The sequence below is a fragment of the Cyprinus carpio genome, chromosome B10, assembly GCF_018340385.1.
Source record: "Cyprinus carpio isolate SPL01 chromosome B10, ASM1834038v1, whole genome shotgun sequence".
In the NCBI taxonomy this organism is placed as follows: Eukaryota; Metazoa; Chordata; class Actinopteri; order Cypriniformes; family Cyprinidae; genus Cyprinus; species Cyprinus carpio.
In genome coordinates this window covers 2,357,266-2,384,926 of record NC_056606.1, presented here as the reverse complement: position 1 = coordinate 2,384,926, position 27,661 = coordinate 2,357,266, and the positions used below count along the sequence as shown (strand labels likewise).

Here is a 27,661-nt window from a genome sequence, read left to right as displayed (position 1 = left end):
AAAAAATTCTATTAAACATTTATTTATCAAATAGTAATATTTAAACTTCCAAATCTTCTCTTAAGGCTTTTATTATGAAAAAGAGTTATTTTAACTGTCCAATCATGTGCCCGATCGTCACTGGGAATTATCCAACGCAAGCTCAGAGCGCGCAACCAGTAAGATTCACAAAAATAAGCAGAACTGTGTGATCATGGCGGATGAGGTGGCGCAAGCTCAGAGCGCGCAACCGGGAGGAGACACGATCTTCGGCAAAATCATCCGCAAAGAGATTCCTGCCAACATTATCTATGAAGATGATCAGGTGCGATCTGTTTGTACAGCTGCACTGCTTCGACGCTGACACGCTAATGCATTTGATTCTGCTGCTGCAACATTACAATGCTCTTCAGTGAGAATCATTTAGCAGACGCTTTTATCCAAAGAATCACAAACTGTCTGATCTTGTTAACGTAATCGATGCATCTGCAGTCCAGTTGCAAATTCAACTCGATCTCTGCAGTTCAGCTGGAATCGAGGAGATCTGGAAATGTGCCATATTTTTGCGCTAGTTTCGTGTTCTGCACTGTGAACTGTAGCTTTTCTCCACAACTTTGTGTTGTTCATTGCGACTGCGCATATGTTAACGAATGGTTTTAGTTGGACAGCAGCTGTACTATTTTTATGCTTCTTTTTAAATATATATTTCATAAACCTAGCTGAATGTATAATACACGTTGTTAAACATTATCTTTGTTTATTTATTAGTGTATTGCCTTCCATGATGTGGCCCCTCAGGCTCCCACTCACTTCTTGGTGGTCCCCAGAAAGCCCATCACTCAAACCACAAAACCACAAAATAATCAAAAACACATCAGTATTATTGATACTGTAACAAAATGTGTTTGAAGTTACTAAGTTACTTCATTAGCTACAGACCTCCAAATGAATCTTGTGCCCATGAATCTTTTGATTGCCATAGTATTTAAGTATTTGTGGCTTTGTTTCTTAAAGGGTTACTCCATCCCAAAATGAAAATTTTGTCATTAATCACTTACCCCTGTGTCATTCCAAACCCGTAAAAGCTCTGTTTGTCCTCGGAACACAATTTAAGATATTTTGGATGAAAACCTGGAGGCCTGTGACTGTCCATAGACTGCCAAATAAATAACAGTTATAACAGTGTCATCGTCAGAATCCAGGAAAGTATGAAACACTTTTTGTCGTCAGAAAACAAAAAATAAACAACTTACTCCATCTGCCAACAGACGTGCAATCTGGGTTATATGAAGTGACGGGAACACTTTTTGTAAGCGAAGGAAAAACAAAAAATAACAACTTTATTCAATAATTCCTTTGTGGCAGCGGTCTCCCCGTCCATTAAAAAAATAAATGTGATAACGAGAGACACAGAGGAGACTGTTGACATAGGAATTGTCCAGCACTCTTAAAAATATCTTATTTTGTGTTTAACAGAAGACAGAAACAATTTGTGCCACCCGTCCATTAAAATATGTAATCGTCTCGTAATGATGTGTCTGTATCAAATCAATATGGGACGCGATTTGTCCCGGATTTTACAAAGGCCAACAAGCTGAATCAACAAATAAGTATTTGCGTGAATGGGTGTCCCTTATTTTGGCTCGCTGAAGGTGGCAGTTACAGTACATACACATCAACCTGTTGTTGGGGACTCCCAAAACCAAAATATGAACCTTTCAGGGGCACTTTAAAAATGACCCGTTTCAATGATTCAGAGTCAACTCTTTTTGTTGAGAGACCATAACTTTATACACAGTGCACTTTCAGATTTAAAACTTTGCAGGATGTTTTCATTCACTTAGAGCTGTGTTACACACTGCATAAAAGATAATTTGCAAAAATCCATAATAGGGGCACTTTAAAACTCTATGCCACTAGACCTATTGGTTAATGTGTTAATGTCTGTTTTGAAGTATTATGATTGTTTGTTTATTTTGGCACAGCTGCTTGGACACCTGATGATCGTTGCTAAGAAGTGTGCCGAGGAGGTGGGATTGCCCCGAGGATATCGACTGGTGCTCAATGAGGGTCCTGACGGGGGTCAGTCCGTTTACCACGTTCACATCCATGTGCTGGGGGGTCGTCAGCTGGGATGGCCTCCTGGCTAACTGTTTTTCTCAGGATATCACTGTATCTCTCCAGTCGTGCCATCGTTTGCCATAAGTGAGGTTAATCTTTACATTTCAAGTAGGAGTCCATCAGAAATACAACTGTCTGAGGACATCAATAAAAAACATTAAATGCTGTTGTTTGGAATCATTATTTCAGTCTTGCCACACATATTCCAGAAGTTTTTGGTTGTTTCCTGGGCTGACTTCTGAATGCCATCTTATGTGTTATGAGATACTGCACTGTTAACCTTCAGAAGTAAACATTCAAATAAAGGTTGTGTTGAGCATTTCCCCCAAATGATTAAAGGGATGGTTCACTCAAAAATGAAAATTGTCATCATTTACTCACCCTCAAGTTGTTTTAAACCTGAGTTTCTTTCTTCTGTTGAACACAAAAGAAAATGTTGAACAATGACAGCAACCAAACAGTTGAAAATAAAATAAAATACCATGGAAGTCAATGTCTACCATTAACTGTTTTGTTACCAGCACTCTTAAAAATATCTTCTTTTGTGTTTAACAGAAGAAAGAAACAATTTGTGGGGTAAGTAAATTATGACAAAATGTTCATTTTTGGGAGAACAACAGAGTTAACATAAGTATCAAACTTCAAAAAAAAAATACATATTAAAATAATGAAAATTTTTTAAACAATGTCAGCTTTATAGTGTGTGTATTCAAGTTCCATTTGCCAGTAACTTGTGTAATAAACACTGATCGCACATAGGGGAAGTCATGGCCTAGTGGTTAGAGAGTTTGACTCCTAACCCTAAGGTTGTGGGTTCGAGTCTCGGGCTGACAATAACACGACTGAGGTGCCCTTGAGCAACTGCTCCCCAGGCGCTGCAGCATAAATGGCTGCGGCGTGTGTGTTCACTAAACACTGGCATTTGCATCTCACTGCATTTGTACAATTCAAACAGCGACCCTCATTTTTGGTTCATAACCTATACATTGAAATGAAATACTCTACAGCGCCCTCATTTGGTTAATGTGGGTACTCTTAGAATTTTCCAGGAAAAATGTAAAAAAAATCATGCGCCCCCTGCAGGTACAGTGTTTGCTAAACCCCTAAAACTGTTGCCCTAGCACTAATGTATTAACATTTACTTTGTAGTGTTTACTGCTTTTTGTCCAAAGCAACTTACAAATGAGGAATACAACAAGGGATTAATCATTATTTTAAGGAAGCAATAAATATGAGAAGTGCTAATAAAAGCTAGGGAGGTATTAGGGATTGGTTTACAGAAGAGATGCATTTTCAGATAAATCTTTCAGGGATTTGGCTGGATTAGGAAATAATTCCACCAGCAAAGAGCAGTGAATGAAAATGTTCTGGAAGTGATTTTGTGCCTGTTGGTCATTATTTATTTATTCTGTCTTTATTCTTTTTAGAGCAAGCTTCATTCATGACATTACAGGGATTCACGCAGATTCACTTTTACTCAAAAATGTTATCTTTGTTGGGAAAGTTACTTTGGAAATGTAATAGGCTGCAGATTACAAGTTACCCTATTTAAAATGTAGTAAGTAGTATAATTTCAATCATTTTATTAAACTGACTACATTTGATTACTTTTCTAAATTTCAAAATTTCTAAATGGGGGGGGGGGGCAGTAAATCTTACAAATAAAGCATATACATAAACCTAAATAGGACTTAAAACAGTTAGAATAAGCATGTGTCCTAGTCTGTGTTTTAAGCTCCTGAGATGTTGGTGTCTCATATTTTAAAGCAGTCAATGCAATTTGGGAAAGAAATCGATCATATCTGTATGTGTGTGAAAATATTTAGATGTAACTTTGTAATCGTTAACATTTTCATAAGTAACTAGTTTAATTACACATTTTTTCTCAGTAATTGTAACAGATTACAGTTACATTTATTTTGTGATTAAGTTACATAATTCCCTTACATGGACTTAGTTACGCTCCAGCTGTTTGTTATATTCTAAATCTGTAATGATCTGCTCTGGCAAAGTCTGCATTTCATGCACACTGAGCATGCTTTAATCAGTTTCATCATTTTAGCAGTAGCACATTATGAGGTCTGATGACGTGTCAATCCATTTGTTTTTACCTTCATTCAGATGATAATGTAGCAGTCAGTCATTTATCACTTCTACTAGCAAAATATTATATCCTCTTCTCATTAAAAAAGCAAAGACATCCAATTACTATTACAGTTTTCCCAGTTGTTTACATACTAAAATTCAAACTTGAAAAACTATAAGCAAAACCTGAAACTCATGTACCAAATCCCAGACCAAATCTATTAAATGACAAGCAGTTCCTGCTTCACACTCATGTTTTAACAGGTTGCATAAATGTACTGATGGGATATTCATATAGTAGTATAATATAACATTGTTATTTAATAATGAATTAGCCTTATAGTCAGGTGCCCCAACAAGTCATAACATGATATCTTAAAATAAATAAGTAAATAATAAATTTGCTAATTATTTTAAAAGTCTAAATGCAAAAAGACAAAAACAAAATGTAACAAAAAAGACAATAAGCTGCATCCTGTCTTCTATTTTGGCCTGGTCACTACATCTCATCTTTATCACAAGTAATATTCTCCCTGGCTAAAGAGCAGAGAAAGAATTGTGGAGTGACAGATCCAGCTGCTGAAAGCCCACACATAAACTTCATCACAAGCTTCCTCCAGCTTCTGGAAAAGAGCCATATGGTGATGGGTCATACATTTTGGCAGATGCTTTTATCCAAAGTGACTTACAAATGAGGAGCACAACAAATGATTCATCCTAAAGAGGTAAATAACACATATTCATAATACATACTTTCAGACATTGCTTAGAATAGTAGGTGACAAGATAGAAAAGGGAAGGATTAAGGGAAATTGAAAGCATTGAGGGATTTGGCATTCCAGGTGAGGGTGGGAAGATCATTCCACCAGCAAGGAACAGTGAACAAAAATATTCTAGAAAGTGATATTGAGCCTTTCTGCGATGGTAACATTAGGCATTGCTTACTTGCAGATCTTAAGCTTCTGGAGGGGATGTATATTCATAAGAGTGAGTGGAAAAAGCTGAGTGAGTGGAAACAGGAGAGTGCGGAGCCTGTGGCTGTTCTGCATGCAAGCATCAATGTCTTGAACTTCATGCGTTCGGCAACCCGTAGCAAGTGCAGAGAGACAAGACAGAAAGAATACAGAAGAGCATTGCAGAAGCCCTCCTAGAAATGACATGATGTTGTGCAGTGCAAACCTGCATGATAAAGCCAGTGATGATGTGATGGCCAGTGATGAGAGGGTGGACAGAAGAATTTGAAGATTCATGGTAACAAAGATGGCAGATAGATCCAGCAGAATGAAAACTGATCATTTGGAATCAGCTTTTGCCATCTGCCGGGCTTCGGTTGAAAACAACTCATTCAAGTGTTTTCACTATACATATATATAGTAAGCCGTTTGAGATCAAATGGGGCTAAAAGAGAGTGGATGTCTACAGCGTAAGGATTATCTGGATGAATGTTGAAGTCACAGGTAGGATTGCATTGCCTTCTGCTTCAGTGAATACAACTGTGTATTCACTCAAACAGAAGGCAACACAATTTACAATTACAGTACACACCAATAGCCTATAGGATGAAAAAGACTGAAAAAAAAAACTTTTAACTGGGTTTAGGAATGGGGAATATGGTCGGGAGGGGAGTTTACACCTACAGTATGAGTAGTGGTTGCTAACAGTTGGTATGAAGAGCTTGGCACTGAGATTGGTGTTGCTTTGTAAAAGGACTAAAGAGATTTTAATTTTGAATGTTGTATTTTGCAAAAAGTGTACTATATTACAGAAAACAGAGGGTAAAGCAGGAACAGTGCTTGCAATTTTGCAGACTTGGCTCAGGGATTTGGTATATGAGCTTCAAGTTTTATTAATTATGTTTCAAGTTCCAATTTTAGCTTAAACAACTGGGAAAAACTAGAAGAACTGATAAAAGAAGAATACATACAACTTCTACTACAAATTCCCAGTACGCAGACAGTCATACAAACAACACTGACAACCTAGTATAAGGAGAGTAAGTTTTTTCTGTTCTAAAATAAAAGCCCACTCTATAAATATGTAACCAAGCAGAAGGGCAACAGCAAACTTGTCTCTGGTCATCTCATAAAATGAAGGTAAAACTTTTATTATATCACTGATTCTTGAGAAGTGGGACAAAGCAGGGTGCAAAACTGAAAAATAAAACCTTGTACTCAGACAAATGAAACTACATTTATGTAACTTATATGTACCAAGCTACTGAGCTATGCTTTAATGCAACCTCCCAGCTTTTCACTTTTTTATTATTATTTTTTAATCAAAATGTGATTTTTTACCTTGGACTGTGTAATATAATTTTAAATTTACTTTTAGCAGCAATCAAGATGTTTTTAACATTTCAAAACCCATTATCATGTTAGCAGACAGATTCCACTTTCACATGTGACCAACAATTCCACAACAAATATAAAATATCATAACAAAATATTATCAAAATATTCATCTGACGGAGGTGACAAACCTGACAGAGTTGACACATTTGATGGTGTGACGAAAACCTGAATTTGTAGTGATTTTATCTCAAATACATTGAATCAATTACTTTATTAAAGCAAACACAACAAACAGTGAGTGTTATTGTTTATAAAGCTTTTATTAAAGATTCACACTGAAGTATTTTTATATATCATTGGAACACAAATTATCTGTTTTCTCTTTTCTCAGAAAAGTATGTCTGCTGTTCATCTGCTATGGTAACATGGTAACTTTTAACAAGCATAAGTCACTGAAAAACAACAACAGCGTTTATATGAGATATTATTAAGTGTTATTTTTGAAAAAACAAGCTCTTTTTCATCATTTAAAAAAAAAATTCTAAGAAATTTATCAACAGAATGTATTTAACACAATTATCCCCTTCAGTTTAATTTGATCATTATTATATCAAATCAATGACACTTATTGTCTTCTCACTACATCTAAAAGTGTGTCCACAGAGAATGGTTCAATCATTCATATGATATGAAATGCTATGAAAATTTTGGGTTTTTTTAATGATGAAAAAGAGCTTGTTTTTTCAAAAGCAACACAATAATATCTCATATCACAGCTGTTGTTGTTTTTTAAGTGACATATGCGTGTTTCATAAGGTTTCAAAGTTGTGTCCCCACTTTTTGTCAACACCGTCAGACATTCATTAAAATGTAATAAAATCAGGGGGAGCTGTCACTCTAAGGGACCCTTATGCCACATTCACCTCTGCAGAGTGCATCACTGTCAGACAGGCTCAGGTAAGTTTTATGGTTTTGGAATATTTTAAAATCCTAATGTTAATATTTTCTGTGTCACAACCATGATATGTCAATACCATCTTCCAATTTCTGAGGAAATTATTTGAAATATTTAGATAATTTTATTCAGGGAACATAAGGCTGAGGAAACATAACACAATAATGTTATGTTATGATATGGATAAAACATATCTATACATATTACAGTGTGTTTGTATTCTGATCATATGTGTTCTGATAATTTTTGGATAATTTGTTAAAATATGAATATTTAAATCCTGGTGAATGTAAATGAATTGTTTTATTTGTTCATTTAACTGTTTTTAAAAGATACCATGTTACCATAGCAGATGATCAGCAATATGAAGGAATGCAAAGATGAATACTGTTCTGATATAAGAGAAAACAGATCATCTGTGTTCCAATGATATATAATATGTTGTCAGTGTTATTTGTATGACCGTCTGCTTACTGGGTATTTATACGTTTATAATATTTATAATTTATAAGTTGTATGTATTCTTCTTTTATCAGTTCTTCTAGTTTTTCTCCGTTGTTTAAGCTAAAATTGGAACTTGAATCATAATTAATAAAACTTGAAGCTCATGTACCAAATCCCTGAGCCAAGTCTGCAATATTGCAAGCACAGTTCCTGCTTTACCCTCTGTTTTCTGTAATATAGTACACTTTTTGCAAAATACAGCATTCAAAATTAAAATCTCTTTAGTCCTTTTATAAAGGAACACCAATCTCAGTGCCAAGCTCTTCATACCAACTGTTAGCAACCACTACTCATAGATGTAAACTCCCCTCCCCACCATATTCCCCATTCCTAAACCCAGTTAAAAGTTTTTTTTAAGCCTTTTTCATGCTTTAGGCTATTGTTGTGTAATTGTAATTTGCGTTGCCTTCTGTTTGAGTGAATACACAGCTGTATTCACTCAAGCAGAAGGCAATGCAATCCTACTAGCCTGTGACTCAATTGTAATTCATCTAGAGAATCCTTACACTGTAGACATCCACTCACTTCTAGCCCCATTTGATTTCAAATGGCTTACTATATATATTTATAGTGAAAGCACATTGACCACATTGTTTTCAAATGAAGCCCTGCGGATTGCAAAAGCTGATTCCAAATGATCATTTTTCATTCTGCTGGATCTGTCTGCCACCTTTGATACCATGAATCATCAAATTCTTCTGTCCACCCTCTCATCACTGGGGAGAGGAGGCATCAAAAGAGCAACAACTGGTCACTGGGGTTCCTCAGGGATCAGTTCTTGGACCCCTCCTCTTCTCCATATACACTCCATCACTGGGACCCATCATACAGGCACATGGGTTCTTACCATTCTCATCACTGGGTGAGAGGAGGTGCCATCAAAAGAGCAACAACTGGTGCACTGGGGTTCCTCAGGGATCAGTTCTTGGACCCCATCCTCTTCCTGCCTTAACCATAATACACTTACCTTTCCATCACTGGGTCCATATTCATCTATTCACCCAATGGTATTTGCATGAGTCTCAGGCTGCCTGGCAGACATCTTGGCATAGATGAAACACACAGCTCTGTCTTTTATTTCAACCCGATGACCCAATGGTATTTGCATGAGTCTCAGGCTGCCTGGCAGACATCTTGGCATAGATGAAAAATCAACTTTTTGATGATATTCTAATAATATGACCAGCACCTGTATACTTCAAATACAGTTAGGTCCATATATAGTTGGACACTGACACAATTTTAATAATTTTGGCTCTGTATGCCACCAGAATAGAATTAAAATGAAACAATCAAGATGAAATTGAAGTGCAGACTTCAAACTTTAATTCAAGAGGAAGAACAAAAATATAACAAAATGCTTAGAAATTAAAACCATTTTTATACACAGTCACCCATTTTCAGGGGTCACATGTAATTGGACAAATAAATATAATCATAAATAAAATGTTCATTTTTTATATTTTGTTGAGAATCCTTTACAGGCAAAGACTCCCTTAAGTCTGGAACTCATGGACATCAGCAGGGACTGGGTTTCCTCGTTTGTGATGCTTTGCCAGGCCTTTACAGCTGACTTCAGTTGTTGTTTGTTTGTGGGTCTTTTTGCCTTTAGTTTTGTCTTTAAGAGGTGAAATGCAGCTCAATCAGGTTGAGATCAGGAGATTGACTCGGCCATTGCAAAATATTCCACTTTTTGACCTTCAAAAACTCCTGGGTTGCTTTTGCTTATGTTTTGGGTCGTTGCCCACTTGTACTATGAAGCCCCGTCTAATCAACTTTGCTGCATTTGACTGAATCTGGGCAGAGAGTATATCCCTGTACACTTCAGAATTAATCCGTCTGCTTCTGTCTTCTGTCACGTCTTTATCGTTATCACCAGTAACCCAGTGCCACTGGAAGCCATGCACACTCATGCATCACACTGCTCCATGTTTCACAGATGATGTTGTATGCTTTGGATCATGAGCTGTTCCAAGCCTTCTCCATACTTTTTTCTTCCTGTCATTCTTGTACAAGTTGATCTTAATTTCAACCATCCAAAGAATGCTTTTCCAGAAGGTTTATTTTTTTTTTTTTTTTGGCAAAGTCTAATCTGGCCTTGTTTGCTCCTTGTTGTGTATTTGCTCTGATGAAGTCTTCTTTTAATTGTAGACTTAGACAGTGACACGTCTACCTCCTGGAGAGTATTCTTCTTTTGGCTGGATGTTGTGAAAGGTTTTCTTCTGTACCATGGAGATGATCCTCCGTGGACATCCAGGCCTTTTTATGTTGCTGAGCTCACCAGTGCAGTCTTTTATTTTCTCAGAATGTACCAAACTGTTGATTTGGTCACTCTTAATGTCCCTGCTATCTCTCAGATGGATTTTTTATTTATTTATTTTGAACACTAACAATTGTCTGTTTCACTTGTATGGAGAGCTCCTTTTACTGCATAATGTGAGTTCACAGCAACAGCTTCCAAATGCAAATGCCACACTTAGAACCAACTGGAGACCTTTTACCTGCTTAACTGATGTAAAAATAACGAAGGAATAGCCCACATCTGTCCATGAAATGGCTTTTGAGTCAACTGTCCAATTACTTATGATCCCTTAGAAAAAGGGAAGTGGTACATATTAATGAGCTGTAATTCCTTAACCTTTACTCCAATTTTGATGAGAATACCCTCAAATTAAAGCTCAGAGTGTGCACTTTATGTATATAAAAATGTGCCTGTGTCCAAATATATTATGGACCTGACTATATGTTTAAAGTATAACCGCACAGGTTGACATGATAGAAATTTTAAATAATTACTATCACGACTATATTAATGAAAAAAAAAAAAAAAAAAAAAAAAAAAAAAAAAAACATGATTAGCTATAGTGTTTTCCATAACATAAATAGTTGATAGTAACAGTTATGACTATTCTTGGGAGATCTGATGGCTGGTCTGTTTTCTTTAAATGTCACATCAGTAAAGATTAGTATGTTTTATTATGGCAGTCCTTCAAAATGCATCATAGCTTATATTGGCCAGCTACAGTGGTTTAAACAGACAGCAGTTTCATCAAGACATAATAAGCAACTTGTTGAAGTCACTCCCACATTCACAGTTGGTGGAACTGTTGAAACCGCTAGATAAACAGTGCTGGCTACAAGTTTACATGGACTCAGTGTAATTTACAAGCACACTCTGTAGGGACATTTCTCAGAGTAACAGCAGGAGAGTTGTGGATAATTTCTGTGACTGGAAGCTTCAGATGAATGGCTTCAGTCATTGATTACATGCTCCTGTAAAGGCATTTAAGGGCATTTTAAATAACACAGTTTTTCACAACAGTTACACGTTTGCTGAATCTTTGGCTCATTGTCCCAAAATCCAAAACTTTAAACACAGAACCACAAACACAAAACTGCAAATCTCCAGCAAATGCAAATACTTAATCAAAAGTCTCTGTTTTCTTTTTTTCCTTCTTTTTTGTGACTTGAGTAAATTGTAACTTTATGCAAATGAAAAGCAACTTTTGGGAGTCACAACCAATATGAATGAAGCTGGAAAAATGTATCCTTTCTGTTAGCAATTAAAGCAAACAAATCTATATGCTGTAAATTATTATTATTATTTTACATTCATCAGCTGTGGTAAATAAAAGTTAACAATAATATTGATTGTACAGAAAAATTCTGTTAGACCTCCCACAATAAAATAAATAAATCAATAAACAGTGGATGTTGCGAACATTTATTTATCTATTCTCTATTGTAAAAATTACACTGAATTTCTTATTTATCTCTTTTAGGTTTGATATATGGACATATCATTAAAATTCATAACCTTATCAATTGTGTACATCATTTTTCTAATAGGCTGAGATGCTTTATTTTAAAAGAAATGAGACTGATTCAGAAATTCAGGTATGATTGTGTAATATTTTGAATACTGTGAAGAGTTTGTACCACACTGGAGTTGACTAATAGGTTAAGTTTTATTATACACTATTCTTTCATCTGTTTTTTTAGTATTTTTTTAATGGGCAGCATATCATTGTAAAATGATCTGAGAAATAACAGACTGAAGCATTGCTCTTTTAATTCGATTTTATATTAGTCTCTTTTAAAAAGACTGATTTTGTTAAAAAAAAAAACTTTCTGATTTTCCATCTTGTAGTATGATACAATTCATAGACACACTGGAAATATTTATATATAAATGGTTGCCCAACAAATTATTCATTGTATCAGGCTGTATTAAAAAAAGATTCAGTGTCAAAATGGTTTGATACGGTATAGATAAAGATTATCTGTAGCTGCAGTCAGAATGGTCGCTCTGCTCATGTTATTATTGACAAACAACAGTAGAAATGCATATAGCATCTTGACCACTGATAAGCAGCCCACAGCAGCAAAGTCACTGTGTGGACGGGGCTTGAGAGTTGGGTCACTATAATACAGTACTACTGCACTATGAAAACTATTTATTAGTAATTTTCATAGCGCAGTAGTATTTAGCAGAAACAAATATAAGCCCCCCACAGTACACTGGATTGTTTACCAGCTCTTGTTTCATTAATTATTTTTAAGTCGTGGCTGACGAATCCAGACATTAACCTTGAGAGCAGGATGGCCACAACGATTCTTTACACCTGTCATGATGATAAGTAATTTCACCCACTACTCTACTACTAAATGAAAATTTCTCAAAGGTCAAGAGGCTTATATATATATATATATATATATATATATATATATATATATATATATAATATATATATATATAAAATGCTATACAAATAAGTTCTGACAACGCATTAGCGTACCGACATTGACAGCTGTTAATACACAATTACCATTTTAGATCGACAAACTGTACTATATAAGATTTCTACGGAGCCCTGCACATGACATGCAAGAAAAAAATTGTGCTCGTGCGCACGATTACTACAATTGTTCCCCTCGATGTACTAAAACGTGCACCCGATTAACTATTTCGTTCCCTCAATTGCTAAATTGTGCGCACAATTTCAAATTCGTTCTCCTCGATTTATAAGTCGGAGTGTGCACGCGTTTAGCAAATCGAGGGGAAGCCTACTATTTTTTCCGGCCACACGATTTAGCCTACTAAATCATAAATCTAGGCTATGCGATGCTGTATACAAAACACAATGCAAACTGAAAGCATAAATCTAGGCTATGCGATGCTGTTTTCAAAACACAATGCAAAACTGTGACGTTCATTCACTGAAGCTCTTTAATCAGCAGCAGCTAAAACCGGAAGCGCGTATACTCACTTGCCGGCAACCCGCCAAAATAAAAGCATGGTGATTTTAAGGTTGAAAAATTATGAAAACGCTTTTCTTTATTTTTAGACGCTTTTATCCAAAGCGACTTACAGTTGGGGAACACATAAAGCGATTCTTCTACAAGAGGCAAACAAAGAAAGTAGTAGTAAATATTAGCATTTTATTTTATTTGTATTTAATACTAGGCCTACCTTTTATTTTTAATAATATTATCACACATTATTATTTAGTTTATTATTTTATAAAAAACTAAATAAATAAAGTGCAATAATATTATACCTATTATTACTTAATGTTTTATAGTTATGTTTAATGGATCACACTATATGCAGTGTGAGGACCAAACCAAATCTCCAGGTTCTCTTATCAGAACCAGGCTGAAGAAATTACGTGCACCCCTGTATGTATGTATGTGTATGTGTATATATATATATATACCCAGTCAACACGTGAGATCAAGCTATGATCACAGTGACATCACACCATTCCCATACTGTGATACACTGTGAGTAATATGTGAGCTCATTGTGAACTCAAAATGTTAAGCAGGTTGAGAGGAGGCAGTTCTGAGAAGGCTTTCTATATCCGTTTCTCAACACTATCACAATGATATCACAGTGTTCTCACATGGTGAGCTCATGAGTGCACACTCATGATGCAGTCTTTGAAAGGCATTATTAACCTAAAGTTTCTAATTATAATATCTCTTTTGAATATACAGTATAGGATCAAACAGCAAAATAATTTATGAAGGCTTTAAAAGCAGAATGAGTCACAAGCATTTTAAAATGCTGTGTCATTTAAAAACAAACAGAAACATCAAGAATCAGTGTATGAATCTCAACAATGGTGACAATAAAACGCTTCACCCTGCAATGCATGCTGGGTAACTAGTCTCTGTGCAGTGAGTGCACTTTGACCTCACGTTGGTATGAGCACACATTGAGGGCACTGTGAGGTTACACTTTTAGCTCACTGTGACCTCACATTGTGACCTCATCACGAGTATCATGGGAGTTCATGGTGACATGACTGTGAGAGCAAATTGTTGACTGGGTATATTAATGTATTAGAATAAATATGTATTTTAATGTATTAGAATTAAGGTAAACTGGAAGGAGCATTTATCTGAAAGATTGCTGGCATATCTAACTTGTAGAGCCTCTTACTGTATAAAGAAGACACATTTATAACATTTAATAAACAAGACTAATCAACAATTACTAAATGAATACCATGCATTTAAAGGAGTAAAGTACATAAGATGTATAAAATTATTAAGCTGTATATTATCTTAAGATAAACTGTTGCTTCTTTAAAATTAATAAGGTTAAGAAACTTATCATCAACAAACAAAGAAAAACTAATTTTAATTAACTTAAAACAAAAATATAAAATGCTAATATACAACAATGCCAATGTTGGACAGTTTGTTTGTTTGTGTTAGTCCACCAAGTTCCAATTAAAATGTTGTGGACAGTTTGTTCCAATTAAAAAGTCCAAAAAGCTTTCAATAATAAATGTTGTCAGAGAGGAGCCCTGCAATTCCCTCAAGAGAGGAGCCCTGCAATAAAACTGGGCCCTGGAATGTGCTGTCCACCGCAGATCCTTCAATTTGAGATGTCCTTTGATTAGGGTGGCCAAACGTGCCATTTTCGCAGCAAAAAAAAAAAAAACCACTTCCTTAAACAACCTGGGCCAGGATTTTTTATAGTGCCCTAAATTTTATATTGCACGTCTTATCTAGTTGTTTTGCACTGCGACGCACACCAATTGTTGTATAAAGTACCGTGAGAACTCTAGAGAGCAGAGACTGCTTCCTTGTGCTTTTGACATCGTTCTCACGGTCCTTTGATGTCATACAACGATCGGTATGCTCAGTGCTTGCTTCCAGTCCAACACTAATATGTACACGTATTTGCATCGCTTTGACCGTTCTCTGTAGATCCCACCTTCTCACGCACCACGATTGGTCGATTACATACAATGTCTGCATGTTATTGGTCAAACGATCATTACCGTCATTAAGTATGAAAACAGGAAACATAAACAAAAACCTGGATATTTTAGGCAATATAGAAATCCTGGTCAGGACGTGTCCTGCGAAAATGGCACGTTTGGCCACCCTACCTTTAATGGAGCTTGATGATGTGGCAGCCTAGATATGCAGTTTCACTAGGATGTGTCCTTCCATTTGAGAAGCCCTCAATGTGAACCAGGCCTACAGGGTGCCTGAGGGTGTTAAACAACCTCAAACGAAAGCAAGAGCACCCTCAGTTAAAGCTGAAATAGCATAATGACGAAACAGAAATGGCAAATGATTCAGTGTGTGTTTGTGCTCTGGAGAGCATAAAAGGTTTGTGTTTACAACAATACTACAACATTATTTTAATACTACAACATTATGTAGCCAATCACAGACGTATCTGTTGATTTTTCGAACGCAATAGCCAATCCATCTTGACTTCAAAGTGATCTTGCGATAAACTAAGATTAGTGGCAGCTTTTTAGTGATTATAAAGGGTGTGCTCTTTGTGCCATAGCAATGGACTGGGTAAAAATATGTCACAACAGATGTAAATTAAGGCACTCTTCACTATTTTCAGAGCACCTTCAAGTGATTTGATTCTGAGACCTGGGGCCTGTACCATGAAGCCGGATTAGTTTTTAATTTTAGGATTTAGCTTTAGCCAAGGCTCGTGAATGGCTGTTCGCCAGTGATATCAAACATTCTTGTGCACGTGCTCTACACACTCAGGATCAAAGTGTGAGTTGACAAAGAAAGTTGATGATCAGCATCATAGTACCAACAAAGCCGGATTGAAGTGGTTTGGTTTTGTCAACTCCAAACTAAACCTGTAACTCTTAATTTGTTCATATACCATCATGGTATAGGCCCCAGGGCTGGTCTGAATACTAAGCAAACCAGGACTAAATATATTAAATGCTTTCACATCAACAATAAACAACCAAATCATAAAGAGAACATAACAACAACATCAAAAACAAAACCAATCAAAAAAAAAAACAATATTATTATTTACAGTCTGATCGATCATAAGAGGTGATAAATTCAAGGTTAAAGAAGGGAGGAGTAGACAATTTCATTATTTACAGTCTGAGTATCTTTCGTGGCACATTTGATTTTCTAATTGAAAAAGACAGAGAACTGTGAAAAACACACCCCTGTCATCCCTTCTGTACTGCACCGATATGGGGCAACCGCATGTTCAACAGGAGAGAAGCGGCAGGGGAGACGAGTTCATTAATTGTTGACACAGAATTGTTGACATTTTTGCAGATTTATTAAAAAAGAATGGTCCTAGGTATTAAGACTCTTTGGTGTGACACTGAATTCTTAGGACCATGTGATATTTCAGTTTTTCCTTTTTAATAAATGTGCAAAAATGTCAACAATTCTGTGTTTTTCTGTCAATATGGGGTGCTGTGTGTACATTAATGAGGAAAAAAAAAATGAACTGAAAACATGATTTTAGCAAATGGCCGGCAATATAACAAGGAGGTTGAAAAATTTAAGGGGGTCACCTGAATACTTTTCCGTACCCACTGTGTATATATACTATATATATATTCACAGCTGCTGCAATGCTATTGTGACAAAACAGAAATTACTTCTATTCATAACCAATAAAACGGCATTTGAATTTTACTTTAGCCTATGTGATCTACAACGACATGGAATAAAATATACTACAATTTTTTAGCCTACTAATTTTATTCTAGGCCTATTAGAAAAACACGTAACATGTTTTCATTACCAACAACAGCAGAATTAATTTATTTATTTATTTAACAATTATATTGTTATTTGTATTATATTGTTATTTTGAAAATGAACTGAGCACACGGTTGCCCCATATCGGTCAAACAGCAGAACCATATCGAAACAGTACATAAAGCGACGAAAACACATTCAAAACCAAACACAAAAACACAAAACAAATATTAAAGCATAATCTAATTTTTTACCCATGAACAAATGTATGAAAAATCCAGCTACATTTTCGTTTTCCATTTCTTAAACAAAACGAAAAAACTAAAATCAAACCGTTTCTCATTTCTCTTTATTTCTTTTAAAGTAGAAAATCAAACAGTTGCTTATGCATTATCCATATAGAACAAAAATAATACTAATATCAAATGTTAGTCTAAACATAAATTAAAGATAGTGTTAGTTTTGGCATCCATGTAGAATTTATCAAATGTTCTTCTCAATCTTTCTTAATACTGATGTAAATTTAAGGTGCACTGTAAAGAAGCAGATCTCCAGCAAAGCTCTAGTTCATTTTTTCTTTAGTCCTTCTTCTCCTTTTGCATAATGAGCCTTGTGGACAAAGATGTGATGCTGCTTATCTCAGCAGAAGTAGCACAGAGGAACCATGGGAGAAGAATTGGCTTAGAAACATGAGCACAAACCGGTTGTGCTGTACAATTTGGGTTTTAAATCATTTACCACCTAACACCAGAATCAGTACAGTAAGAACAGTCTGACATATACAATATCTGCTTTAAGAAAAGTTCCTACATTTTTTATATGCATATAATTTTATACTATATTTTTAAATGATGATATGCTGATATGTTTCGTGCATACCTAATCTTAGCGCTTAGAAACGTACATTTATTAATTTATTGTAACATTTGGATTCATTTCATGATGGACTTTTAATATGATGGATAATTGCATCTTTCCTGGTATCAGATGGATGTCTAAAATCTATATTGTCTATGATTTCTCACATTAAAATAAAAAAATAATGTGAAAACAACAACAACAATTTAAACCATAGACAAATGCATATCATGTTTTTATTATAAATAATTGTAATGCCACTGAATTTTTCCCACCAACAAATGAAAAAAAACCCCCCAAAAAAATCACTGTAAGCCACAAAGCAAAAACAATTGTAAGTTGTTCACTGGAGCACACAAGAAAAAAGAACAAAGACATAGCCACATGGTAACCAGTACCGTTATATTATGGAACACATTTAGGTAAAAAATAAAATCATTGAACAGTTAATTAAAAAATACTGCAATAAGGTACAATATTTCTCTTTGTATAAATCAGATAACTTGATTTGTCTCGTCACTTTCCTCAGTGAGGAAATTTAAAGCACATTTGTGGCACTTTCTGTACAGTATTATTGTCATTTTTATTATTATTATAACCACTGCAGTGTGAACTAGCTTTTTTCTATCAAATGACACACAGAGAACACCAGTTTTCTTATTCCATGTTGTGTTCCTGAGTGTATGAGAAGATTGCAAAATGGAAAACAAATTAAGCTCAGAATAAGCTCATTGCATACGTTCCAAAGTGACTTCTATTCAGACCTGTTCAATAAATATCCTTCTGAAGATTCTGCAACATACTGAGATAGCAAGAAAAACTTTTGAATGTTGCACTAGAGGATTTTGAGTGTACTTATTTGATAGGACGTATATTCATCCAGAAAATACAAATATCACACATACAGTGAATTAATTGCTTTGCACTTTTGCAGATCTGAGGTAAACTCCAGGGATTGCTGGGGATTGTTAGCAACATCAGGAGGAAGTCCTGTTATAACTGACGCCTAAATGTTTGGACAACCACAATTCTGCCAGCTGCATTGTGGATGCATATGTGCTTGCTTTAGAACCGACACACATTTTGTATTGCTTAGGGTCTAAATGTGTGTCACACAGAACAGGATGATAAATATGCACAATACCTGCTTCTTGAGAGCGAAACACTTTCAAGCCAGAATTAATAACTTTTGTGAACAAATCGACATCCTCTAATCCCCAGCCTTGTATTGAGGTGTCAAAACCCCCAGCTTTAAGGAAGTCACTTTTGAATATGCAGGTGATACCAAATCCATAATGTCGCCAGAATCCACTCTTCTTGGTGAAAACAAAGGCGCTGTCTTCAGGAGGGCCCCCAGCATAGACAATTTTGGGATCATACTGACTAAAGACGATAGGGAAATATACCTGCCCTCCTTCAATGGTGTTTTCTCGACACCTTTGGAGAGCGTCAGCGTTGAAGACCAGGTCCACATCACAGAAAAACAGAAGCGAGTTGTTAGCCAGCTGAGAAGAGCCCATCTCAAGGGCCAGGCCTCGAGAAAAGCCTCCCGTCATGGGTATGATAGACAGGTCTGCTTTAGGATATCTGTTATGATATTCCTTTATCAGCTCCAGGTGTCTCTCCTTATCCTGGTTTGTATCACTGTCAACCAGGATTATGATCAGTTTCACGTTCTGGTTCAGGATCAGGCAGATTCTCTCAAAGTTTTTCATGAAACGTACAAAGACTTCATAGCGACCCGTGAGCGGTACAAGGAAGTGGATTTTTATTTGACTTTGCTCTTGTGCCTCTTTTGTGTATTCTGAGATCTGGAAGGAAGAGAAGATCTTGAGCGAGCTGGAGAGGAAAGACAGCGAATGAGAGTCACCATTGATGGCGTCTACTAGGTCGCCAACATCCAGTTCCTCTGCCTCGCTGAAGAATGGCTGACTGAAGGACTGCTGAAGGTAAGCGTGTCTCCGCACTGGCACTGTCACTTTCCTACCCTTGTGCTTCTTGTAAAGCAGCAGAAGGTCCAAGATGTATTCGGCACCATGAAGCGGATCCACCCTTCTATAGCCATACTGGATCTCCTTGAAGTCTATGATGCGGCCTCGAGTTTTGGAGTTCTCATTGATCATTTCCATCACTTGAAGCACTGTATCTTCAAGTGCTGAGTGGACCAGGTTTCCAAGGCCTTGACGGGGCATCTGCCTCTCGCTGGTGGAGTACAGGTGCCTGCTGGTCAGAAAATCCCACTCTATGACACCTCCCCTCTCTGTGGGGCGATAGCGTGTGTAGGACGGTGGTGCCCCCATTAGCTGGTCCTCCCACTGCACTGCAGCATTGCTGAGTCGGCTCATGGTGACACCTTCACGGTGCAGCAGAATCGTGCGATACCGGAGCTGAGAGATCTTGCGGCTGAGCAGGTAGCTGTGCAGCCTATACTGATAAGCTGGACGTTTGTTGGGGTGCAGCGTGATGGCACTGTGGATCTTGCTACTGTGAAGGTCCTGGATGAAACCTTTCTTGTTGTGCTCATAGTTCTCATAAAACAACTGCTGCATCTGTAGAGAGAAAGATGAAAACAACAGGCAATTTGAGTAATAGTGACATGTTTCAACTAGTGGTGTAAAGGCACAAGTATTCGTACCGAAACATTTTGGGGAAAAAGGAAATTCCGACAATAAATGCTGTTTTGAAGTTTTTAAAAAGTTTTGACATTCTTTGATGTGGAGTGAAAAGCTTGCTGTATAAACACCTCAGTTCTGACAGCAGTGTGAGTGAGCACGATCATCCATATCTTTACTACTAGTTTTAATGTGAAATAAACATGAATTAACATCTCAAGCCTCATGTAATCGCTAAATCAGTGTCTCATTCACAGAAAGACAAGTTTAAAATATCACGTAGCATTTCATTTACCTTAGGCAAGTCATCAGTGTCTACAGCTCATTATTTGCTAGAGAAATTAAGTCTAGAGAAGAGCATTTCACTTAATATTAGACTATACACTCATTGTATTTTACTTTACCTGTTAGTGATGTCTTCATTATTTAATGTAGGCTATATTTAAATAAATCTTTTATGAAACAAGTTATGACAGCTATTGTGAAAATGATTATATTTCAAAAACAAACTGTATAATTTAGATGCTAATTTAAAACTGTATTGAGTGCAATTTACATGTTTGCATAAATGTTTTAAATTTGACTGTTGATTCTTATAGTTAAAAATGAATAGTAATTAAATTTTAGTTTGGGCTCTTTTGTTAATTGTAACCTAATAGTAGGCCTAATGTAAAAGGGCTCCCTATAGTTAAGAGCAGAGGTAGATTTTTATAGATTTTTTTTATTATTATTATTTTTTGAGGTAGATTTAAAGAAAATTTTTATATATATTATATTATATAATATATTATATAATATTATATATATATTATATAATATTATATTATATATTATATTATATTATATTATATTATATTATATTATATTATATTATATTATATATTTTTTTTTATATATTCTTTTTTAGTATTTATTCCTCCTGCTGTACCGAAACCATACCGAACTGTGAATTCAAAACCGAGGTGTTTGTGTACCGTTACACCCCTAGTTTCAAAACATCCAGTCAACATGGACTTGAAATATCTGGTTGAAAAGAGCATGGAAACCAATACACAACAACACAAAAATCATTAATCAACATAACAAAAATAATAAGCATCAAAACTTTAACACGCGATTGGTGAAGATCTTCAACACCAGACACTGTAAACTACAAAAACCCTTACAAAACTGTAAGAATACAGTTTTTGCATTATATGCTAGAAATCCAGGTTTTAAACACTACTAAACTCCTTTAATCAGTGCAAGGAAAACTGTGTTAGTATTTAAATGAGGTTTCAGAATGTTACTTTCTGCAAAAAACCCTGCAATAGACTGATTTCTTGAAGAGGAGTCAAAAATAGTTCAACAAGGCATCATTTTGAGAGTAGCATGTCTGTCAACATAGAAGATGGGCCTTGTTAATAAACATCATGTAAACACTTATTATAGGTTACTGACAACAACAAAGTGTACTTTTAAATTTAGCTTAAGTGCAATTTTTTCAAACACCAACCAACTTATCAATCACTTTTTTTTTTAAATCACAAAATAATAAAATAATAGAAATCAAGAAATCAAGAAGGAGCTGACTGTACCATATATAAATAAATATATGGGACAAGAAATACTGTTGAGTTTGTTTTACTATATTATTGTTATCACTATATGTGACCCTGGACCACAAAAACCAGAGAAAACAATAAAATTTTAAAATGTAAAAATACAGTCTTGAAATCTGAGGGTGCAAAAAAATTTATTCTTTCAAACAAAGAAATACTGAGAAAAATCGCCACGAACTTTAAAGTAAAGTTTTTCAAATGAAAAAATCAGTTCTTTGAGCAATCATATTACTAAACAAAAAATAAGTTTCGCTAATATAAATTTACACCCTGGCAGGAAAAATTTACAAAATATCTTCATGGAACCTGATCTTTACTTAATATCCTAATGATTTTTGGTTTATTAAAAGTAAAATTTTTTTCTTTTCTCAATAATTTTCTTCGACCCATACAATGTATTTTTTCTCAAGGCCATTGCTACAAATATACCCGAGTGAAACTTAATACACTGGAGGATTTTATGTCCACCAAGACTTGTCTACAAAAATCAAATAAAAATTTACACATAAAACAAAAAACAATGAGAACTCAAACAAAAAACCAATCAAAAATTTCACAAAGAATTCAAAACACGTGCTGAATTACAAGACAAATCACAACAGAAACTGTTTTAATATATTTACAGAGATCAAATATATCTTCATGAGCATACTAATGTCTGGCAAAAAAGTTTTTTGAGGACAATGCTATTTTTGCGCTATTGCGTGAGGAATGTAAGAATGGTTTGCTATGCTTATTTTTATTAAGGCTACTTATAAAAGCACAGACAATGAGCCTTATACAGTAAACAGAACTTGTCTTTGCCAATACAAATCAATGTTTGCAGAGATCTGAGCAAGCCTGTCTGAAAGAGAATAGATAGATCTGAACAACTGATGAAGCCAAAATCCCTCAAGATGTATCGCACAACAGAGAATAGATAGATCTGAACAACTGATGAAGCCAAAATCCCTCAAGATGTATCGCATCTTGTGCATTTATATGAAATTATTCTTATTCCCTTTGGATTATTAGTTTTAACCCATGTGTTAGACTCGATGACTCATATTCAGAGGTGGGTAGAGTACCCAAAAACTGCACTCAAGTAAAAGTAAAAGTACTTATAGAAATATTTACTCAAGTAAAAGTAATAGTCTGAATAGTTACTTGAGTAAGAGTAAAAAAGTATATGATAAAAAAAACTACTCAAGTAGTTAGTTACTAGTTACTTTGGATCATATACTGTATATCTATAGTCTATTTTTATTTAGATATATAGATACAATTTATGTAAGGTACCTGTGATATATATATCACAGGTTCCAAAAAATATTAAGCATCAAAACTGTTTCCAGCGCTGGTAATAAATCAATATATTAGAATGATCTCTGAAGGATCAAATGACTCTGAAAACTGGAGTAACAGCTGATGAAAATTCTGATTTGCATCACTGAATTAAATTATATTTTAAAGTATATTAATTATGTATTATATATGTGTAAATAACCTCTGACATGGAGAAGAGTGAAAACTACTCACATGACGGCTAAATTACCAAACATCTGAATATAATGAACCAAATGCACATTGACGGATCGTCTTCCATCTGTTCTGCAAAATGTAAACAAATGTATATTTCTGCAAACGTAAATATTGTGGAAATATCAGTATTAATTGTGTCTAGGTGAAGGCATTCCTCCTGGAACAGAGCTAATGTGGGTTTGGAGGGTATTCATTTCATACGCTGTGACAGCTTATTTAATGTAAAAAATTATACATTGTATTTAATGTATAAGTTACACGTACAACAAACTGGTGATGTCATAGTGGTATCATGTACTGTAATCGAATGTAGCCTAAGTTATAACTGTTGAACCGTAGACAGCTCACGCTGTGTTCATCTAATAAAGATCTTCATCGCTAAAACAATAGCCTTTGAAGATTTGCTTTCAAATGACTGTAGATCCAAAGCCACGTCTTCAACGCTCTTGATGTTCTTAAACTTTCTGTTACAACTCTGAGTAAACTGCTTCTTCAGACGGATTAGCATGTGCGGCAGGAAACTGAACGAATCATTCAAACTGATTCACGAACCAATTCACTGGTTTGCCAACTGGTTTGATCAAGCTTTTGAACAGAACTGACTCAAAAGAATGAATCATTCTCGAATGGGCATCGCTCATTGCCAAGAGGAAAGTAGATGGTGCGTTTGGAATAAACTGAAGTATTTATAACTTGTATTGCATTAAGATAAAGTAACGAGAGGAGTAAAAGTAAAAGTACAGTTTTTTCACTAAAAATTTACTTAAGTAAGAGTAAAAGTACCCATCTTTAAATATACTCCAAGAGTATTAGTTACCCCAAAAGTTTACTCAGGTAAATGTAAAGAAGTAAATGTAACTCGTTACTACCCACCTCTGCTCATATTGTATGACACCTTGAACAGCAGCAGCACTGCAAGTGTGCTGCTTTGATGTTGTGCTTTGATGTGCTTCTGGACATTCAAGACAAACAATAACACCTTTATTCTGACCTGCACTGTACTCATCAAACTCATGTGCATTCATTTGCTCTGAAAGTCTCTGCCGACACGTCACTATTGATGTGCTTTTGTTGTTTGAGTGTCTGATGTAACACTGGACACATTTCTTGGCTGTGGAGTTTTTCCACAGTTTTCACACCAGAACTCCAGACGTGACCAATCACAATCCTTGTCATTCCTCCAATGAGATGAGGCAAGTTCTCTGCAGTCATTAGAACTGTTCAGACACATCTACTTAAGCTCTTATGGTTTTTTTTTTGTCACAAGTGAATGACAAAAACAACAACAACAACAAAAACTTGCAACAAAGCTCCAATTGTGATTTTAATAAAGAAGTAAAGCTGAACATTCTCAAGGTAAATCTCTTATGACTCATTTCTAGTTATTAACAGCAGCAGATAAATGCTGATGTCTGCAACTTAACCCTGATCATTTGTCTACTGACAGGATGTGAATGGAAAGTTGGCGCTTGGCTCTAGCACTCAGTTTATAAATGCTGCAGTCATGCAGTCGTCAGCGTTCAGGATGTTTTGCATTAAGCATAAAGCAGCTAATGTCTCCAGAGGAAAACTGTGATTCATACTCCGCTATAAAAAACACGACTTTGTATTTGGTGTAAATGTAAAAATGTGAACACAAAACAAGCAAACTTGGCCCTATTTCAGATATGCTGTAAGGAGTGAAATTATTTCCTCATGAATCCAAAATGTCAGGAATTCACACAAAACAGATGCCATGCAACAAAACTAATCTGGAGAAGAGATCTCCAAAAAGAGCAAACACCACCATCCACCTTCTTCATTTACGACCCCCTTCTCCCATTTTTTTCTACATCTACCTCTCACACTTTTCCCCCAAAAGATTTGTACCACATATCATGTATCTTGTGAACCTGTTGTTTTTGCCCTTCATGTTTGGTATTGTTCTAAAGGTCTCTGTGCGATTGGTAAAATGGTCACAATTTCACAGTACTCACATATTATGAGAAAGACAATCTCTATTTTAAATAATATATCTAAAATATACAAAAAACAACAAAACCTTATTTCACATCTGGTTATATAAGGGAAATGACAAAACACCACTTGGGGATTCTGTAGGCAGAAAACCCCCACAGCGTATGTGAATCTGGAGCTCTGCACCAGAGCTCACATACTGCTGCATGTCTCTCTGCTGTCAGGTATGCATTTCATTTTTTTATTCATAAATGTTATTGTGTTAAACACATTGTGCTCATAGAACACACTTTATAGTTGTTTGTGCTAGTACATGTGCACATAGGCTGGTAAAGTTTATTCTTTAAAACACGATTGCTTTGCTATAAGTGTTCTTTGAAATGTAAAAAGTTGTAGATGCTATGCATTCTAGACCATGTGTCTTGGGTTAAATTAGGATAACTATTACATGTGTGACTATGTTAAATTTGTTTGTCTCATACGTGAAGCACCTGGCTATTCCCCTTATAGCTACAGTGTCTATGTATAGGAGCAGGGTTGCCATGTGGCTACAATATGATTCACAATTGCATTATCCTTTCTAAATTGATTTCTAATTGTTTCATTATGTAATTGGCATGATACAAACCCGATTCCAAAATGTTGGGACACTGTACAAATTGTGAATAAAAAGAGGAATGGAATAATTTACAAATCTCATATTTTATTCACAATAGAATATAGATTTTGAAATGTCATGCCAAATATTGGCTCATTTTGGATTTCATGAGAATTACACATTCCAAAAAAGTTGGGACAGGTAGCAATAAGAGAAGAAAAGTTAAAAGGCCAGAAAAGTTAAATGTACATATAAGGAACAGCTGGAGGACCAATTTGCAACGTATTAGGTCAATTGGCAACATGATTGGGTATAAAAAGAGCCTCTCAGAGTGGCACTGGCTCTCAGAAGTCAAGATGGGCAGAGGATCACCAATTCCCCCAATGCTGCGGCGAAAAATAGTGGAGCAATATCAGAAAGGAGTTTCTCAGAGAAAAATTGCAAAGAGTTTGAAGTTATCGTCATCTACAGTGCATAACATCATCCAAAGATTCAGTGAATCTGGAACAATCTCTGTGCGTAAGGGTCAAGGCTGGAAAACCCATACTGGTCAAACTGATCTTCGGGCCCTTAGACGGCACTGCATCACATACAGGAATGCTACTGTAATGGAAATCACAACTTGGGCTCAGGAATACTTCCAGAAAACATTGTCAGTGAACACAATCCACCGTGCCATTCGCCGCAAACTTTCAAACTATACTGCATTTGATAATCACCTTCGTCCAGTCTGCGCTATTTCTCGCCAGATGTCATGACCGATAACGCTGTCTTTATACTTGATTAAACTAGAGTTGTGGATATCTCATAACTCACTCACACAAGTGATTGTCAACGCTGCTGTCTACTGATGTTGCGGTCTCCAGTAGATTGTTGTTTTTGCGTCTCTTCCTTTTCTTTTTCCGGCTGGCCCAGGCCAGTGTTGCCACCTTGTGGACAAACTAATTAGTATAAACACAATTCAAGGCATATGTGCGATCTGCACGTACTCTTCTTGCAGGCCAAATAAAGATGATCGGCGGGCCGCACTCGACCCGCAGGCCGCCAATTGAATAGCCCTGATATAGAGCTTTAAACAATACAGACAGTTACTAAGCAACATTACAGTAATAAACAGTAGACTATGCATCAGTGTTTTTAAAAAATCCTTCAATTTGAGGAATTAGTAATTTTGGATTATATTACAAACCACCAGAGCTCACACATACTGCTGCATGTCTCTCTGCTGTCAGGTATGCATTTCATTTTTTTATTCATAAATGTTATTGTGTTAAACACATTGTGCTCATAGAACACACTTTATAGTTGTTTGTGTTAGTACATGTGCACATAGGCTGGTAAAGTTTATTACCATGTGTCTTGGGTTAAATTAGGATAACTATTACATGTGTGACTATGTTAAATTTGTTTGTCTCATACGTGAAGCACCTGGCTATTCCCCTTATAGCTACAGTGTCTATGTATAGCAGCAGGGTTGCCATGTGGCTACAATATGATTCACAATTGCATTATCCTTTCTAAATTGGTTTCTAATTGTTTCATTATGTAATTGGCATGATACA

General features: G+C 35.7%; 2 protein-coding genes across 2 annotated transcripts in view; one reads left to right on the top strand and one right to left on the bottom strand.

The window, feature by feature from the left end:
- The first annotated feature begins 178 nt into the window (after positions 1-178).
- Positions 179-2,266, top strand: hint1 (histidine triad nucleotide binding protein 1). Its single transcript, XM_042732086.1, has 3 exons — positions 179-304; positions 748-870; positions 1,965-2,266. Exons 1-3 carry the CDS (start codon positions 194-196, stop codon positions 2,127-2,129), a joined length of 399 nt encoding a protein of 132 aa, XP_042588020.1. The 5' UTR covers positions 179-193; the 3' UTR covers positions 2,130-2,266.
- A 15,807-nt stretch (positions 2,267-18,073) lies between these two features.
- The window catches only part of LOC109069485 (chondroitin sulfate synthase 3-like), a 48,023-nt gene continuing 38,435 nt past the window's right edge, over positions 18,074-27,661 (bottom strand). Inside the window, exon 3 of the mRNA XM_042732085.1 lies at positions 18,074-20,360. Within this exon, the coding sequence (XP_042588019.1) occupies positions 18,789-20,360 (1,572 nt within the window). The 3' untranslated portion in view covers positions 18,074-18,788. The remainder of the gene's footprint in view (positions 20,361-27,661) is intronic.